Source organism: Prionailurus bengalensis, chromosome E2, assembly GCF_016509475.1.
Source record: "Prionailurus bengalensis isolate Pbe53 chromosome E2, Fcat_Pben_1.1_paternal_pri, whole genome shotgun sequence".
NCBI lineage: Eukaryota > Metazoa > Chordata > Mammalia > Carnivora > Felidae > Prionailurus > Prionailurus bengalensis.
In genome coordinates, this window is record NC_057352.1 from 34,010,867 (window position 1) to 34,028,173 (window position 17,307).

Genomic DNA, 17,307 nt, shown 5'->3' on the forward strand with positions numbered 1-17,307 from the left:
GACACCTGTCCCTACTTGTGGAAAAGATGTCCACAGGGCAGTTTCCTCGCGGCCTGCATGGAGTCCCAGCAGATGGCACAGTCGTCATTATTGACAGCCAGCTCCTCTGGAGTTGCAACCGCAAACCTGTAAGAGACGAATGCACCTGGCAGACAGCTCTGTCAATTCCACACACGTTCACAGAGCGCCACTTCACGAACTTCGCCCTTCTGACACCAGTTACCCCTTCTGACATCTTGTTCCGTAAAACATTCCCGACCATCAAGAACATGACACCTGCTTTCTCTTCACAGCCCACTGAAGCAAGAAACTAACTTATACACAGAAACTAACTCTGTCTTAACAACAGCTCCTCTTAATTCCTTCCACATAACACATGAGCTAAAAATGACCTGAGAGAACATTCTAGGCAAACCCCCCAAACAGCCAAACTGTTCCCCTGGACACAAAAAGGATACCCATTAATCTCACATTGTCAGGCTTGGTTTACCCTCAGGTTGGTGAGTGAGTCCCTCCTCTGGTGAGGTTAAGAGCGTGTACATACATAAACACACATGAGTAAGGAATAAGTGAGACCCACTTCATAAAATAGAGGGCAGAAGCCCAAGGAAGCTTCTGCTTAATAACAGTGATGAGAAAAATAAGGACACAGTAAGAACCACCTAATATTTATTGAGTAGCTACTACATACCCATAACCGTTCTAAGTATGTTACCTGCATTATCCCCGGATCCCTCCCAACAGTTCCAAAAAGAAGGCTCTGCTATCACCCCTAGACAGGAAGCAACTGAGGCACAGAGATTTAAATTAAGTTGCCCCCAAATCACACAGCAACTACGTGGGGATCCACACCCAGCAGTCTTCCAGAGCCTCCACTTATTCCCCTCACCATTCTGTAAATAGCTTACAAAAGCAGTTCTCATGTGACCTGGGATCTGTTACTATGAAAGATCTAAAATGAGTGCACTTGGGCAACATCAGCTCAGGCTCGCTCACCTGGCTTCCATGTTCCCAACCACACGCAAGTAGTTCTTGTGTCGCCGGATCCGACGCTGCACTTCGTGGAATAGGTAACGCAGCTGCATAAAGATGACCAAGCTGGCCATGGATAACCAGATGTTGCCAAATAACTGAACAAGAAGGAAAGAGAACAGAATACACCATAAAATGAATGTGAACTTGCTAGTGACAAAGGTTAAGGCGTGCAACAGAAGCTCTTACTGTTGGAAAAGCTGAACTAGAACAATCTTTTGGGAAGCAAGCACATATATTTACCTCACGACCATAAACAATGCACGTGCTCTTTGGCCTAGCCATTCTACCACCAGCTGTCTTTTCTCAGGTACTAATCAGAAATTTAAAAGCTTTATGCACAAAGATGTCCATCCATGCAATTATAAAAAATAAAACCAGGAAATGAGCAAAATGTCCAGCAGGGAAACAGGTTCATATAATGTAATAATATAGAGCCACTAATTACATTTATTATAAAGTTATATATTAACATTATACTGTATTTTATGTATAATCTTTTTAAAGAATAATTACATGGAAAAATAAGTGAAAAAGGCAGGATAAAACTACCTTAAAAGAACTCATATGTGGGGTGCCTGAGTGGCTTAGCCAGTTAAACAATTGACTCTTGATTTCAGCTCAGGTCATGATCTCACAGTTGGTAAGATCGAGCCCCGTGCTGGGCTCCAAGCTGACATCCTGGAGCCACTTTGGAATTCTCTCTTTCCCATTCTCTCTGCCCCTCCCCTGCTCGCTCGCTCTCCCCCTCTCTCACTCAAAATAAATAACAATAAATAAACTTTAAAAAACACTAACATGTGATAAAAAAAATTATGTAAAGATGTAAAATAGGAAACAACTGAATACAATCTAAACATCCATTACGAAGGTTAGTTAAATCATCATGCATCTATATGATGGGATTTTTATACTGAAGGCATTAAAATGGTTTAGAAGAACTGTGGCTAGGGGCACCTGGGTGGCTCAGCCAATTAAGTGTCCGACTCTTGATTTCGGCTCAGGTCATGATCCCAGGGTTGTGGGGTCAAGCCCCACGCTGGGCTCCATGCTGAACACGGAGCCTGCTTAGGACTCTCTCTTTCTCTCTCTGCGCCCCCCACTTGACCCCTCCACTGCTCACAGCTCTCACGTTCTCTCTCTGTCTCAAAATTAAAAAATAAATAAAATTAAAAAAAAAAGAACTGTGGCTAGCACAGGACAATAGAGATAAATACATTAGCTAAAAATAAAGCAAAAGTGAACTGCATGTCTAAAATATGATCTCAATTTATGACTGGATATACCTGAATATAAAAACAAAACGTTAACAGTTATCTTTGGGTATTTGTTTCGGGGCGAGGGGATTTAAACAACTATACGTGGTTTTTTTTTTAATATGTTTTCAAAGTTACTTTCAAAAATCAGACTTAGAACTACTCTGTGTCAGGGCACCTAGGTGGCTCAGAAGGTTGAGGGGCTGACTTCGGCTTAGGTCATGATCTCATGGTTCATGGGTTTAGGCCCCACATTGGGCTCTGTGCTGATGGCTCAGAGCCTGGAGCCTGCTATGGATTCTGTCTCTCCCTCCCTCTCTCTGCCCCTCCCCGACCTGTATTGTGTGTGTCTCTCTCTCAAAAATAAACAAACATTAAAAAAAAAAAAAAAAGTCCAGTGTTGGGGTGCCTGGGTGGCTGTCAGTTAAGCATCCAACTCTTTGATTTCAGCTCAGATCAGGATCTTGCGGTTCCTGAGATCCAGCCCCATGTCAGATTCCCTGTGCTGACAGTGTGTGGAGCCTGCTTGGGATTCTCTGTGCCCCTCACCCACTCATGCAGCACATGCTCTCTCTCTCTCAAAATAAGTATTTAAAAAAAAAAAAATAAAATGGTACAAGCACGAAAAAGAAAAGAAAAGAGAAAGAGAAATGTCCTGTGTCTAACCCAGTAATTTTTAAATGCAACTTTAACAGGCTTATAATAATTCAACTGCCCACCAAATACGTTGATTCTCACCATCACTGAAGTGTTAACCATTGAAACAGAGTTTCAAATTTCTTGCACACTAAGTAAAATGTAAACAACGAAGTAGGAGGAATTAAGTACAGGTGCTTTCTTTTTAATTGTAAAGACAGAAAAGTTATGAATCCATGAAGTAGCTAACACTGCAAGAGCTCCCATGATCCCCTACAAAGTAACTGCTACATAGAAGTCATAGAAACAGTGTGTAGCACACTTTCTAATTTCATATTAGAAGAATTCTCAGTGACTTAGTCAGTGGAGTTAACCGAATGTCCTAGAGGGACAGCAAACCCCTCCTCTGGCCGGGCTCCAGCCGGAGAGGCACGCCACTGCTTTCCACCCAGTGGCAGAAACACAGAGGGGCGCAGCTGCATTTATTTTTATGGTCTTTACATCCTTTATCCACAAATGGTGCATTTGCTATGAACTAACCAGGGCTTCTGTTTCTAAAAACCTTTGCTCTCTGTTAGAGCTCCTTCTGAGGAAGCTTACCAACATGTGAATATGATGCATGAGGTCCAGGGACAAGAGAGTGAGTTCCATGACAAAATCTGTGTAATAGACATAGGTTCCTTTTCCTTCCCATGTCCCTTCATGGTTGAGGTCCCAGAGGTGAATTACATATCTGCAATGAACAGGGAAAAATTTTTTCAGTAATTACTGTGACAATTTAATTGGGCTTAAACATGATATAGTACAATCACATTTGTATAGATTTCATTCAGGTCATATCTTAAAATCAGCAGTATGAATAGACCTCGATCACCTCCTTCCCAAATTTCTACTCACCGTAAAATCACATGAGCGGTCCTCACTGTCACAAGAAGAGACTATAAAGAAAGGTATATTTTTTCTTTTTAGTAAAATTTGTAACTGCTCAGGCCAAACTTACTTTTACAAACAGATAAGAGACAAGCATTTCTCAGTTCAATTAAAAAGCAGCTTTATTCAAGGGACATTTAGGGAACTGGACGAACGTGGTCAGAAGGTACAAACTTCCAGTTACAAGATAAGTAAGGACTGGGGATGTCATGCACAGCTATTTTTTACCTGCTTCAACTACAGTTTTACCAAGTATTTTTTATCTGCTTCAAATTTCCACGGAATACTTTCATGACCTAGAAACCCAACTTTTATTAAGCCTTTTCCTGTTAATAGGTGACAACCAATTACACTTGTCCATCTCCTGGGGAGGCCTTTTGCAATCTTGAGGTTCATGCTAGTGGTCTGACGATCACTTCTATTTTATACAGCAGTAAGTCACCATCATCAGTCACCTCAAAGGGCGTCTGAATACCTGGTGACCCTATACCCGAGCATAGTTTAGGTACCACAGTCTGAGATAAGTACCTGCTCTCGACATAACACTTTGTGCGCTCCCTTTGCCCACACAGAAGAATGAAGGAAATAAAAAATAAAATAAGCCCTTTGTAGAACTTTGTATCACAGAAATTGATATTTAAAAAAGTCCTCTTAAACTGACAGAATAGAACTATTACGTTGTTTGAGATCTGGAAATTCCAATTTATAAATAGAAAGTATTTTACAAAGAGAAATACTATAAATATAAAAATATGACTAAGTTTAAAACATGAAATCTGTAACATGATAAATTACCTTAAAAAATCAATACTAATGAACTAAAATAAGGGGCGCTTGGGTGGCTCAGTCGGTAGAGCATCTGACTTCAGCTCAGGTCATGATCTCACGGTTTATGGGTTCGAGCCCCGCGTTGGGCTCTGTACTGACAGCTTGGAGCCTGGACCCTGCTTCAGATTCTGTGTCTCCCTCTCTCTCTGCCCATCCCCTACTCGCGTTCTATCTCCCTCTCTCTCAAAAATAAACATTTAAAAAAATTAAAAATAAATAAAATAAAAATATGTACTATAGTATAATCCAATAGGCCTAACTTAAATGTCTTTATTTTTAAGTATACCTTTTCCAAAGTTTGGCCTAATATTAAAAGTAAAGGGTGTCTCAGTTCATTAAGTGTCTGACTCTTGATTTTGGCTCAGGTCATGATCTCATGGTTTTAAGATCAAGCCCTGCATCAGGCTCTATGCTCGTGGAGCCTGCTTAAGATTCTCATTCTATCTCTCTCTCTCCACACACACACACACACACACACACACACACACACTCCCTCTCTTAAAAAAAAAAATGCAAGAAAACCAGAGTATCATGCAAATGGTGATTTATAATAAAATATATTTAAAGCAAATTAGTAACATAAATCAGTGCAAAAAAACTTTTAAACAGATATTTTCAAGAGAAATATACACATGCAGAAACTATTCAACTAGAATTGCAAATGTTTTTACTAAATACTTAAATGCTCCTTTCCTAATTTTACTTATACTACATTATATTCTGAAATCAATGCTATTAAGCAAAAAAAAATTTTTATTTGTTCATTTATTAACTTATATTTTAAAGTAAACTCTACCCCCAACGTGGGGCTCAAACTCACAACCCTAATCAAGAGTCACACACTCTACCAACTGACCCAGCCAGGTACTCTAATAAACTTTAACCCTATTCTAACAAATTCCCAAACAGTGGCTCAAACTTAGTGTTTTGATATTAATTAGCTTTAACAATCTATTGTTTCATTCTTTTTCATTAATAGTACCAATTATGGTAAAGATAAAAGTATTTTGCCCTTGGCCTGAGGAAAAAAGCAGATATAACAAATGAACATAAGGACATCCAAAAAATTTCTTTTTTTTTTTTAAAGCTTATTTATTTTGAGAGAGAGAGAGAGTATGCGTGCACACACCAGCAGGGTAGGGACAGAGAGACAGGGAGGGAGAATCCCAAGAAGGCTCTGTATTGTCAGCATAGAGCCCGATGAGGGACTCAGACTCACAAACTGTGAGATCATGACCCTAGCCAAAACCAAGAGTCAGATGCTTAACCAACTAAACCACTCAGGAGCCCCCCAAATTTTTATTTCTAATGAAAAAAGCTGGTATATTCAAAAAGTAAATTTAAAATATACATGAATATCTCAGATTATTCTTCCAAAATAAAAAAAGAACTTATTTATGTTATTCTGTAAAATATTATGTAAATAAATAATTTATGTCCTATATAAAAAAAACCCAATTATAGAGTATTTCCTTTTTAATCACCACCAATCAGTGTTCATTACATCTGAGGGGGAATAATGCCCTTCCTACTAGGGAAGGATGGCACCTTGGATGTCACCACTGCCCGCTCTGGAACCTTAAACAGTTCACTACACCCTCTATGCCTGTTTCCCCATTCATAAACAGGAATAATAAAATGAGTCAATACACATAAGGTATTTAGAGCAATCCCCAGCATACAATAGGCACTATAAAAATGTTGGCAAAAATAATTACTTTATTACGTTGTAGCAAGGATTACATAAAGTAACACACTTTTCCCTTCAATATCAGTATCCAACACAAAAGCAAGGAATTCAAAATATGCTTGTTAACAACAAAAGACCAACTATCCATCAGTCACTGCATGAGTGAAAATAACCTGACAAGGATCCTCTTGCTTCCTTGAAAGTATACTGGAATATGATCAGAGCAAAAACCTGCATCCACATCTTACCTCTGCTGCCATGAAAGCCAGTGTATGCATCCCGTGGGTGTAGCCTGTGACACAGCAGACAACTGCTAATCCACAGCAAGAAAGCAGCATCGCGATCAACAGAGACAGCACTCGCCCATGGCTGCTCATGGGTGTGGTGGGGGAAAAGGAGAGCTGAAATGTACAAAACAGGAGAAGGAAGCTCATTCTTCTTCACTTCAGTGTTAAGCTTCACTGAGAAACTCAAGGTTAATCTTGGTGTCTTTGCTCAGGAATCTGTGCTTAGCTGCGTGGCCATAAGCAACCCACTAACAGACAGTCAAAATTCTCCAACCAACCTAAATATGAGTATGAGCTGATATTTAAGAGATCTGTATCACTTAATTTACAGAAAGTAACAATATACATTATATTTTTATCTCAAATTCTCCAGGATCCTCCTACCAGTGGGATTATAAGCCTCCCCAAGCAATTTTCCAAGGGTATATCATTCTCTTTTTCAACATTCAACGGCACTCCAGATTGCATCATGTTCTGTTGTGTTTCTTTCTGGATCTTGTTGTAGAGCCCTCCTCCTGAAAATTCACTTGGAGAACATTCCTACAGTGTTTAGGGCTGGGACAGCAGAAATGTAATCCAGGTGCAGAGTGCCTCGATCACAATGCTATGTTAATAGTACACAAGGAGAGGCCACAGCCAGGAACAAAAGGCTGGGGCTGGGACTCTGAGCAGGAGGGTGGAGATAACAAACCAGTTAGGGAGGTTGGGCGCTCCTGTTCTTGACCCCTTAACGGCTTTCAGACTGAGATGAACTCACACAGAGGTGCAAGGACCACCTGGTCCTCAGGGACCAGGGGCAAATAAGGCCCCAGAGTGGGTTTAGCTGAGGGGCAAAACTGTAGGTGAGATTTCCCCAGGACCCATGACATTAGTTTGGGTGCCCTCAGGAGTGTGGGTTTGCCTGCACAGCTCTGAAGTGGAGAGGCAGATCTTGTACCCAAAGAAGGATTCGCTTCTCCCGGGACCCAGGAAGCCAAGAGAGCTAATTGAGTCCTGGCCCAGGGGTAGAAACAGCATAAACCAGTCCGTAGGAAAGCTCCAAGAATTAGAGGGAAAAAATGGAAGGAGACTAGAACAGAAAATATCTGGAAGACAGCTGCTTGTTTTCAGTTTATATATTAAGCTTTCCTTGAGCTGTGATCAAAACAGTTTGTGTAGGTGAACTGACCCCACATGGGCTGTAACATAATATGCTATTGGGTAGGGGAGGAGACATGTTCCTACATTTCTTGGCTGCTGCAAGAAGTCCCTCAAGAAACGGGCAGTGGCTACCTGATCAAGGAACCTTGCCTGGAGACCTCCGTGGGACATGCCCTTTATGGCTCATTCATCTTACACAATCCAAACCTGGCAAACCTGTGACTAAACAAGCAAAGAGCATGGCTGAAAACTCACATATTCAAACCGGTCCTTGCAGAGCTGAACCATCAGATGCAGAAATACAAGTCCAGCAAACCAGAGGCACCACATGACGACCTCTTCCACTGTTTGGACATTCAGCACACCAAAAATGAAAATGAACTTGTAGAAAATAAAATTCCAAAACTTGTCCTTGAGGTGCTGAAAAGAAAAATATTTATAAAGGTGAGTACTATTACATCTAACTGATTGACAAGGAGTTAACATAACAAAAACTGGCCTCCCTGGAGAAAATATTCTACATTCAGCTTTCTAATGTTTTCCACAAGAAATTATAAGGTAAAGAAAAAAAATAAATCCTCTGAAGAATAACGCTAAGGCTTCTAGAAAATAATTTGTAGACTCTGGATTGTAACCCTGTCAGTTATAAAATTTTAGCCAGTAAAAGGGAGTGATATTAGTCTAGTACCTTGTATATTAAGAATGATATACTTCCAACACAAAATTTTAAAAAATGGTGAAGGCTACAAGTATCATTTTTTTTTTTAATTTTTTTTATTCAACGTTTATTTATTTTTGGGACAGAGAGAGACAGAGCATGAACGGGGGAGGGGCAGAGAGAGAGGGAGACACAGAATCGGAAACAGGCTCCAGGCTCTGAGCCATCAGCCCAGAGCCTGACGCGGGGCTCGAACTCCCGGACCGCGAGATCGTGACCTGGCTGAAGTCGGACGCTTAACCGACTGCGCCACCCAGGCGCCCCTACAAGTATCATTTTTAATACTTCTGTTCTCTTGGACTCTTAAACAGTAGAAAAGATTAGGTTTTTTTTTTTTTTAACACCTTTTTGATTAAAAAACAACATATGCTCATTGGCCAGTCTATACTCAATAGGAAAAGCAAAACAAAAATGATGCCTTAGCATTTTTATGCTTTTTTCTTGTCTTCTTCCTAATGTGCAAAAACAATTTTTGTACATTGCTTTATTTCACTTATTGTGAGAACCTTACCAATGTCAGAAAATAATCTGTGAATACACCATTTTGGTGGTTACAGGTAGACAATAAAAACAACTTCGTTCAATACTGTTGGATATTGTGCAATATCCAAAAATATTGCAATGAATGTCTCTGCAGGAGTTTCTATTTCTTCAGCATTATGAAATCAAGGGTGACAAATGTTTTTATGGTTTCTAGTAAGTACCATCCACCTGGTTTACAAAGAAGTTAATAAATGTACTGCTCCTGGGAACACTGGGAGAGTACATCACCTACAGGGAGGATAGCTAGTTTTTAAAATCTTCACTACCCTGGGACACCTGAGTGGTTCAGTCAGTTAAGTGTCCGTCTTCAGCCCAGGTCATGGTCTCACTGTTCATGAGTCTGAGCCCCACGTTGGGTTCTGTGCTGACAGCTCAGAGCCTGGAGCCTGCTTCAGATTCTTTGTCTCCCTCTCTCTCTGCCCCTCCCCAACTAACGCCTGCTCTCTCTCTCCCTCTCTAAAAAATAAATAAACATTAAAAAAAATAAATTAAAAAAAATCTTCACTACCCTGAAGAAAAAGGGCAACGAGGGGAGTTTAGCCACCAGATATTAAAATATACCATCAAGCCATCTGTGGGAGGGGTAGGAACTGAGGAAAGGAGGATGAAATAGGACTTCTAAGTACATCTGTATCAATTGTTCTGAACCATTTGTTTCGCAGATTCAAACAACTGAAACAGAAAACAAGCAAAACTGAATAGAAACAGAAATAATGGAGTCTGAATGTATAACAAGTGAATGACTACAGAGAGAGAAGAATACTTTTGAGAACTTTTACACACTGTACTCTATACATTTGCGCAGAGAACAATTGGAACTAGGAATCTTTGGTGAAGGCTTGTTTTCAGATCTGGCACAGGTAAAGTACAAGGTGAACCCAGGACATCTTATGCTGGGTTTCGAATCTTCACCCCACCATCTATCTGCTGTGCAATTTTGGACAAGTCACTTAACATTCCAGTGCTTTGGTCTCCCCATCCGTAAGATGGGCCTTATTACTCCGGGATCACAGAATTGTGGGAGGAACTAAACATGTGTACTGTGCTTGGACATGTGCCACGGTAGGCTTTTAAAAAAATTCCTTGTTCTAAACCTCCATCCATTTTTACCCCGTCTTCAATATTCAGTGTCTTTGCCTCTAACGTGACTATTTATTGAGCTTCCTTGAACCACCTACAGAGCAAACCTGTGTCAGTTCTGCAGAGTTCTAACTCAAACTGGCGCCTGATAAACGCCCCTGGGTGACATTCGTCAAAAAATAAGTCGTCACAGTGGTGAGAACACCATAATGGCATAATGTGTATAGACATTCTGAATCACTGTGTTGTACACCTGAAACTAATGTAACGTCGTGCGTTACCTATATTCGTAGTTTTAAATAAGTAAATAAATGAAATGAAAGATGTGATGTCTACCGAAAAACTGAAAGTAGAGTAACAAATGTGTTCATTACCTCTAGGAATTGTAAAAGTCTCTGTAATGCTCCAAGGTTATGTTTTCTGTAAATTTTGAACTGATATTTAACATTATAGAAAAACGAAAACCATAGATCAGGTCCACTGGTGCCAGGTCAGTCCACCAGCATTCAGACGGCTTGCCTGGGCCTGACCAATTTCTGGCCTGCAAGTCAAAAGTTTTTCTTGAAAAGGAAGAAGCATCAGGGCGCCTGGGTGACTCAGTCAGTTAAGTATCCAACTTGGGCTCAGGTCCCATGGTTCGTGAATTCGAGTCCCACATCAGGCTCTCTGCTGTGAGCACAGAGCCTGCTTCAGATCCTCTGCCCACCTCTCTCTCTCTGCCCCTCCCTTGCTAGTGCTCACTCTCTCTCTCTCTAAACATTTAAGAAAGAAAGAAAGAAAGAAAGAAAGAAAGAAAGAAAGAAAGAAAGAAAGAAAGAAAGAAAGAAAAGGGAGAGAGAGAGAGAGAGGGAGGGAGGGAGGGAGGGAGGGAGGGAGGGAGGGAGGGAAAAAAGAAAGAGGCATCAAAAGGAGCTTTCTGTATCCCACCAAAGAAATGACAATCTATTGATGCCATTTGGGAGACCTCTGGAGTTGATATTTTGGAGAAAGTGCTCAATACTCACTAATGAAAACTCTCTGGGAGAACAAACAGTCCTGCTCATAACAGCATCCAAGGGCTCAACCACACAGTTACCTCATTTCAGCTCTGAACTAGGACCTCAGCCGACTTGATAATAGAGGACTTGGGTTGAAAGGGTAAAGAGTGAGACCAATGTAGGTTCATGCAGCAGCTTCCTGTGTCTTATCACCGGAGGAAGATAAAGTAAAACATAGTTCTGTTTGTATGGTGTTGTGTTAAGGGCAGTTCTAAATTCTTATTTTAAAACACACCATTCTACATTCTACACTAAAATCCTTGGGGGACTGCCAATCTGTCCAGTACGCTTGTGGCACATTCTTTATCCGAAGCACGTCCTGTTCCTATACGTGCATATTCTGGGAGTATACGGTCACATAAGAAAATGTCCTTGCTCTTGTGAAGTACACAGTGAAGCATCTGGGGATACAGGGGGATGATGTCCACAACTGACGTTCAAATGGATCAGAAAAAAAAACATTTAATATAAATAAAAGGTGAATGTTAAAGCAAATGGGACAGAACATTGGCAACTGTGAATCTGGATTCAGGTGTATAGAAGTGCTTCAGAGTATTCAAGCAACCTTTCTGTAAGTTTAAAATTATACCAAACACTGGGGTACCTGGGTGGCTCAGACGGTTGAGCATCCAACTTTGGCTCAGGTCATGATCTCACAGTTTATGAGTTTGAGCCCCGCATCAGGCTCTGTGCTGACAGTTCAGAACCTGGAGCCTGCTTCGGATTCTGTGTCTCCCTCTCTCTCTGCCCCTCCCCTGCTTGCACTCTGTCTCGCTCTCAAAAATAAATAAACATTTTTAAAAAATTAAAATTATACCAAACACAAAGTTAAAAAAAAAAAAATCTGGTCACTAGAATCCATCCTTGCCATTTGGACTTACCTGTCTCTCACTCACTCGAAGAGGGCCAAACACAATACACTGGATTAGTTTAGCCACCAACATCAAAACACAGCAAGCAGTATTTACTAGAACCTGTACACAAACCAAAGAAAGAAAGTTTATTTCCTCCTGCTAAAAAATAAAAACAGCTCTAAAGATTTTGTATTCGGAATTCAGCAATCATTTCCAATGACTGAGCCTCTCCAGTTCCCTACCAACACAAGTAATATTTGAAGGGGCACCCTTGTATGGGTGGTGGGAATAGAGATAAGGAATGGGGAGGAGAGGCACCAGCTTAGCAGCCAATTCACAGAGCCCTGTCCCAATACACCATCCAGCAGGCCACCTTCCCCTTCAGTCTTTACTGAACTGTGTGTGGTAAACTTTGTACTGAATGTATAAAACTATATGCACCTTGTAAGCCACACGTATCTCCTAGGTACATCACTTCCCACATTAAGATTTTGAAGAAAACTTTGCTAGAAATGGAAGTTATCATAAACTAAAATCCAGCATCTACATATCTTGCTCTGCCCTGCAGAAAGGAATAGCAGGTGAGGAGGAGAGGGTTGATAGTCACATAAGAATCACAAGACCATAAAAAATAGAGAACTCATATATATATGTACATATGTATGTATATATGTATTTTAATGTACTACAATGGGATAATCTGCCAACCAAAAGATAAATGTTCCCCATGCTTGGCGTTGGCGTTCAAGTAAAGGTTCTGGGGGCATCAGAGGGTAATGGAATCGAGAAACCAGGAAGAAGGAAGAAGGAAACCAGCAAGGGGGTCTGAGAACTGGAAGGCAACCAAGAGACACCAATGCAAAACCAAGGCCTTCTTCAACAGGAGGTGAGAAATCTTCTCTTTTCTTAGGTAATTAAGAGAATGGATATCCCTACGCCTAAACAAGAAATCTAATGCTCACAAAATGAAAGAGTTGGCTGCCCTTGACCAAGAGGGTAGGGGGGCACATCTCACCACTGATGCTCAAATGATTTTTAAAACTCTGCATGACCCCAAAAGTCAAAGGGACCTTGATAAAGACAGTAAACATGACTTTTATTGAGAAATGAAATTAATGGAACAGATGGAAATGAATGGAAATTAACCCCAACTCCATGTAAAGACTGCTTCAAGCTTTGATTCATTAAGCTTATAGGAAGGTGGCCATATTCTTCTTCCTGGGTCATTCTTCCCTCTTCTTTTAAAAGAAGCAAATGATACTATGGAACTTAAAAAAAAAAAAAAAAAAAAAAAGATGACAGAAGAAGTAATATAAAAAAACAAGCTCCTTAAGAGCTCTTCAGGTTCCCCTTAGTATGTCACACCATCTACCCCTCTGGGAGAACATACGTAATGGCAGTCCTGATTCATTACCAAAAAGTTAAATTATGTTTAGTCCTATTCTGCCTGTCTAATGGGGCAAGGAAATGTGTGATATATTTTTAAAGAACTGAAAAAAAAATAGTTTGGTTGAAAAAAGAAACTATTCTGGTAATTAAATCCTTCAAATAACCAGGAAAAATAATTAGTTATCCAAAACATCCTATATCCCTAACTTGTGACTCCAGTGGAACAGCCCTATTCCAAACGGTCCAACAAATAGCTTAGGATACTAATTTGCAAGGAGATGAAATAGATGTCAAAAAGATCACTATCATTGTACTCTAAACCAGTCAATGGGAAGCTTGGTCGTGTTAATTTTAAAAAACTTCATAAGACAAAGCAACCATAACCCTTCAAGCCACATCTCCTAGCTGAGCAGAATTTTTTTGTTTGTTTTTAAAGTAAACTCTGCCCCCATTGCAGGGCTAGAACTCATGACCCTGGGATCAAGAGTCACATGCTCATTGACTGAGCCAGCCAGGCGCTCCTGAAAAGAATTTTTTAAATCAGCCAAACATCCATCCCCCAACCTAATTATAACACAATTTTTAAAAAGAATTCTTGCTGGTTTTGCAGGTGGGCATAGCAAATAAAGAAATGACTCCGCACATTTAGCACCTACTTGTTCAAGGCACGTGGGACGTTAAGAGAAGACGTTAAGAGAAATGAGGGAGCTCTGCACCCTGCATTAAAAGAGCTTTTTAGAATCTGCAGGACACAGAACTTGGTAAGCATCTAACACACCAAGCAGGCTGCAGGGAGAGCCATCGGTGCAGGAGAAGAAAGTAAATTGAGGGCCATGTAATCATTGCTCTATCCAAAAGCACACTCTAGCACATCTTGGGTTGCAAAACAAAAAATAAAGTATTATTTACTATTTCTGTTACATTTCTTCAGGTTCAAAAATACAGTTCAAAAAATTAGCATCATTTTTTTTAAAAAGTGAGTCTGTCATAATCCCATCACTCATAGATAATCATGTCTTACTTAAATTTCAATGAAAGATTTAAAAATTAGCCAGAGTAAAAAGGAAAAAAGGCTTGAGAAAATACACTGATATTAGAAAGGGAATTTATGTAAAAAGAAAGAGCTAATCTTTTGTGACCTTTATATGAAAGCCAGGCTACACAGAATTGGAAGCAACTAAAAATTATTTTAAGATGATGAACGAAGTATTTTTAAAAACACCTTAACAATTATTAGTAACTATTTATTCTTTGTCTATTTATAGAAAAATTACTTAATATATAATAAATTCTCAACTTTAAAACTGATTAAGCCTTGGGGCACCTAGGCGGCTCAGGTCATGATCTCAAGGTTTGTGGGTTCGAGCCCTGTGTCGGGCTCTGTGCTGACAGCTCAGAGCCTGGAGCCTGCTTTGGATTCTGTGTCTCCCTCTCTGTCTGCCCCTCCCCTGCTTGCACTCTGTCTCTCTACCTCTCTCAAAAGTAAATAATAAACATTTAAAAAAATAAAAATAAAAAAATAAAATTGACAAAGCCTTGAAAATGTGCAAATACAGAAAGCAACCTAATTGTAGCATTCTCCACTTAAAAGCAAATCCCACCAACTATACTTCAATTAAAAAACAAAATCACTTGCACACAAAAAAAATTTTTTACCATGCTTCTATGTGTGAGCATTTGCTAAACTGCACACTGTATAAAATCATTTGTTCCTGGGCCTCTGAATAGGAGACAAAGATAAAGAAATGGCAATTTCTTTCTATTGGGGATAAGTGGTATTTTCTAACTAAAATAAAGTCTGGCATTCTAAAAAATTAAATCAATACATTAAAGCAAATCCCAAATCAGATCCCATTAGGTCACCAGCAATATTCTTACAGAAACACTTTAGCCCAGATGTAAATCCACAGAACCAGGACAAACCTTCTCACCTCCAATAATCAAAACGAGGCTCACCTCTAGCAAGCCCAGTCTGACCCCCTTTATCCACACAGACCACAGTAAAAGTACTAACTTCATTTTATTTGTTCTGTGCAGCTACCTAGTTTTTCCTTGCAGGCAGAATCCAAACTTGACTGTAAGGATAAAGGGTTCACTGGAGCACTGTTGACTGACAGCAGAAAAATGGAACACAATTAAATGTCCATCAGAGAGACAAGTTCAATAAACTGAAAGAGGCATTTGGTGGAATACAATGAAGCCAGGAAAACTGGCTCAACAGCTTTTTCAAGATCACTTGGTTACTGAGAAAAAAGCAAGGTGTAGAAAAACTATTATATGCTTGCCTGTATGCAAAAGAGAAAGCATGTGCATACAGACACGCATACATAACTGTAGATGTGCAATGTGCCAAGGACTTAATCACCTGGGTGTTTCTCGGTCCTCTACTTAACACTAGCACTAATTACAAGAAAGTGGTAATGGCCACTTCTGGGAAAGGGAAGCAGAAGATTTACTTTTCACTGTACATCAGTTGTGTACCTTTTGACTTCTGTACCATGATCATGTATTATTTTTTTAATTGATTTTTCTAAAGTTTAGAGTCTATTAAGCTTTCTGACCAGTTCTGAAATTCCACATTTATTTTTCTCATCATATGATGGGAGACTGAGCAAATGGGGTGGCCTCAATTATCTTGTTACATGGGTATTTCTACTATATTAAAATGCTTCAGAAATGTTTCTCGTATCTACAGCAATGTAAAAACTTTAAATAATACTCTTTAAGTCCTCACCAAACTTCTTTATTTTGTATCTAGTCTACACAAAATAAGTTTTGTGTGTTCCTGAGCAGTCTACGACAGAAAATGTCAAGGCAGTAGTGACCCGAGGAACACCTATTTAATCAGGCTTAACGTAATTCCTCTTAAGGCCCCATAAGAAAATTCCCCTCCCACAGTGATTCTGCTATGCTACTTGAGAACAACAGAAACGAAATTACAAGACAGTGTGCCCTGAGAGGAAAAGAGAAGCAAGCAATAACAAACAGATTAGCCATGTTTATCACTGTGTAATTCTGGAGGTATTTTTGATCCTATAAAATGCTGGCCACCAATGGGGTGTTATTTATAAGCTTGTGATAAAATGTAGTTAAGCTACCAGGAACGGTCTCCAGGCCAGGATCAATATGGTATTTCTTAGTCTCCTACTTAACACCAGTACTAACCACCACCCCCACACACCATTTGTCTGTCTCTTCTCTATAAGGACAAGTGGAGTATGTTCTCTCTCTGAAGGCTCTCCGTGACCAGTATAAAACTCGACAAAATGCAACGATGCATACTCCCCCTTTATTACACGGATGATCATGTTCTTCTTTTCACAATGTCGGGGAAATAAGTGAGTTTATTTATACTCATCATGCACGTAGCAAGCAATCAAATCATCTCTTTCTCCTCCTCACCCCGAGGATCTTTTCTATATTTCTAAGTTGTTTATCTAGGCTTATATCCTCTTGTTTAGAAGTGCAGTCTTTCTCTCTAGCTGCCCCAACATTTCTAAAGCTAACATTTTTCTCCAAACTTCTTTGGAATATTCAACTCATAAAGACTCAAACCTAATAAATTACTTTCAGTTCTGGAGTTTCATAATTATATGAAGATGAACTCTTTAAAGCAGGAGTCAGCAACTTTCTCTCTAATGGGCTATCAGACAATGAATATTTTAGGCTTGGTAGGCCACATGCTCTCTGTCACATACTCTTCCCCTCTAAAAAAAAAAAAAAAAAAACAACTTAAAAAAATATAAAAACCATCAGGGGCACCTAGGTGGCTCTGTCGGTTAAGCAACTGGCTCTTGATTTCAGCTCAGCTCATGATCTCATGGTTCATGAGGTGGAGCCCTGCATCGGGCTCTGCAACTGCCTACACAAGGCCTGCCTGGGATTCT

At 39.9% G+C, this 17,307-nt stretch overlaps 1 protein-coding gene across 1 annotated transcript in view; it reads right to left on the bottom strand.

Moving 5' to 3' along the window:
- Nucleotides 1-17,307, bottom strand: part of AMFR (autocrine motility factor receptor) — a 43,805-nt gene that overhangs the window by 22,480 nt on the left and 4,018 nt on the right. The window contains exons 2-8 of the mRNA XM_043599228.1: nucleotides 12,059-12,151; nucleotides 8,055-8,219; nucleotides 6,621-6,773; nucleotides 3,822-3,862; nucleotides 3,525-3,657; nucleotides 997-1,130; nucleotides 16-126 (exon numbers count right to left, since the gene is read on the bottom strand). Of these exons, the coding sequence (XP_043455163.1) occupies nucleotides 16-126; nucleotides 997-1,130; nucleotides 3,525-3,657; nucleotides 3,822-3,862; nucleotides 6,621-6,773; nucleotides 8,055-8,219; nucleotides 12,059-12,151 (830 nt within the window). The remainder of the gene's footprint in view (nucleotides 1-15; nucleotides 127-996; nucleotides 1,131-3,524; nucleotides 3,658-3,821; nucleotides 3,863-6,620; nucleotides 6,774-8,054; nucleotides 8,220-12,058; nucleotides 12,152-17,307) is intronic.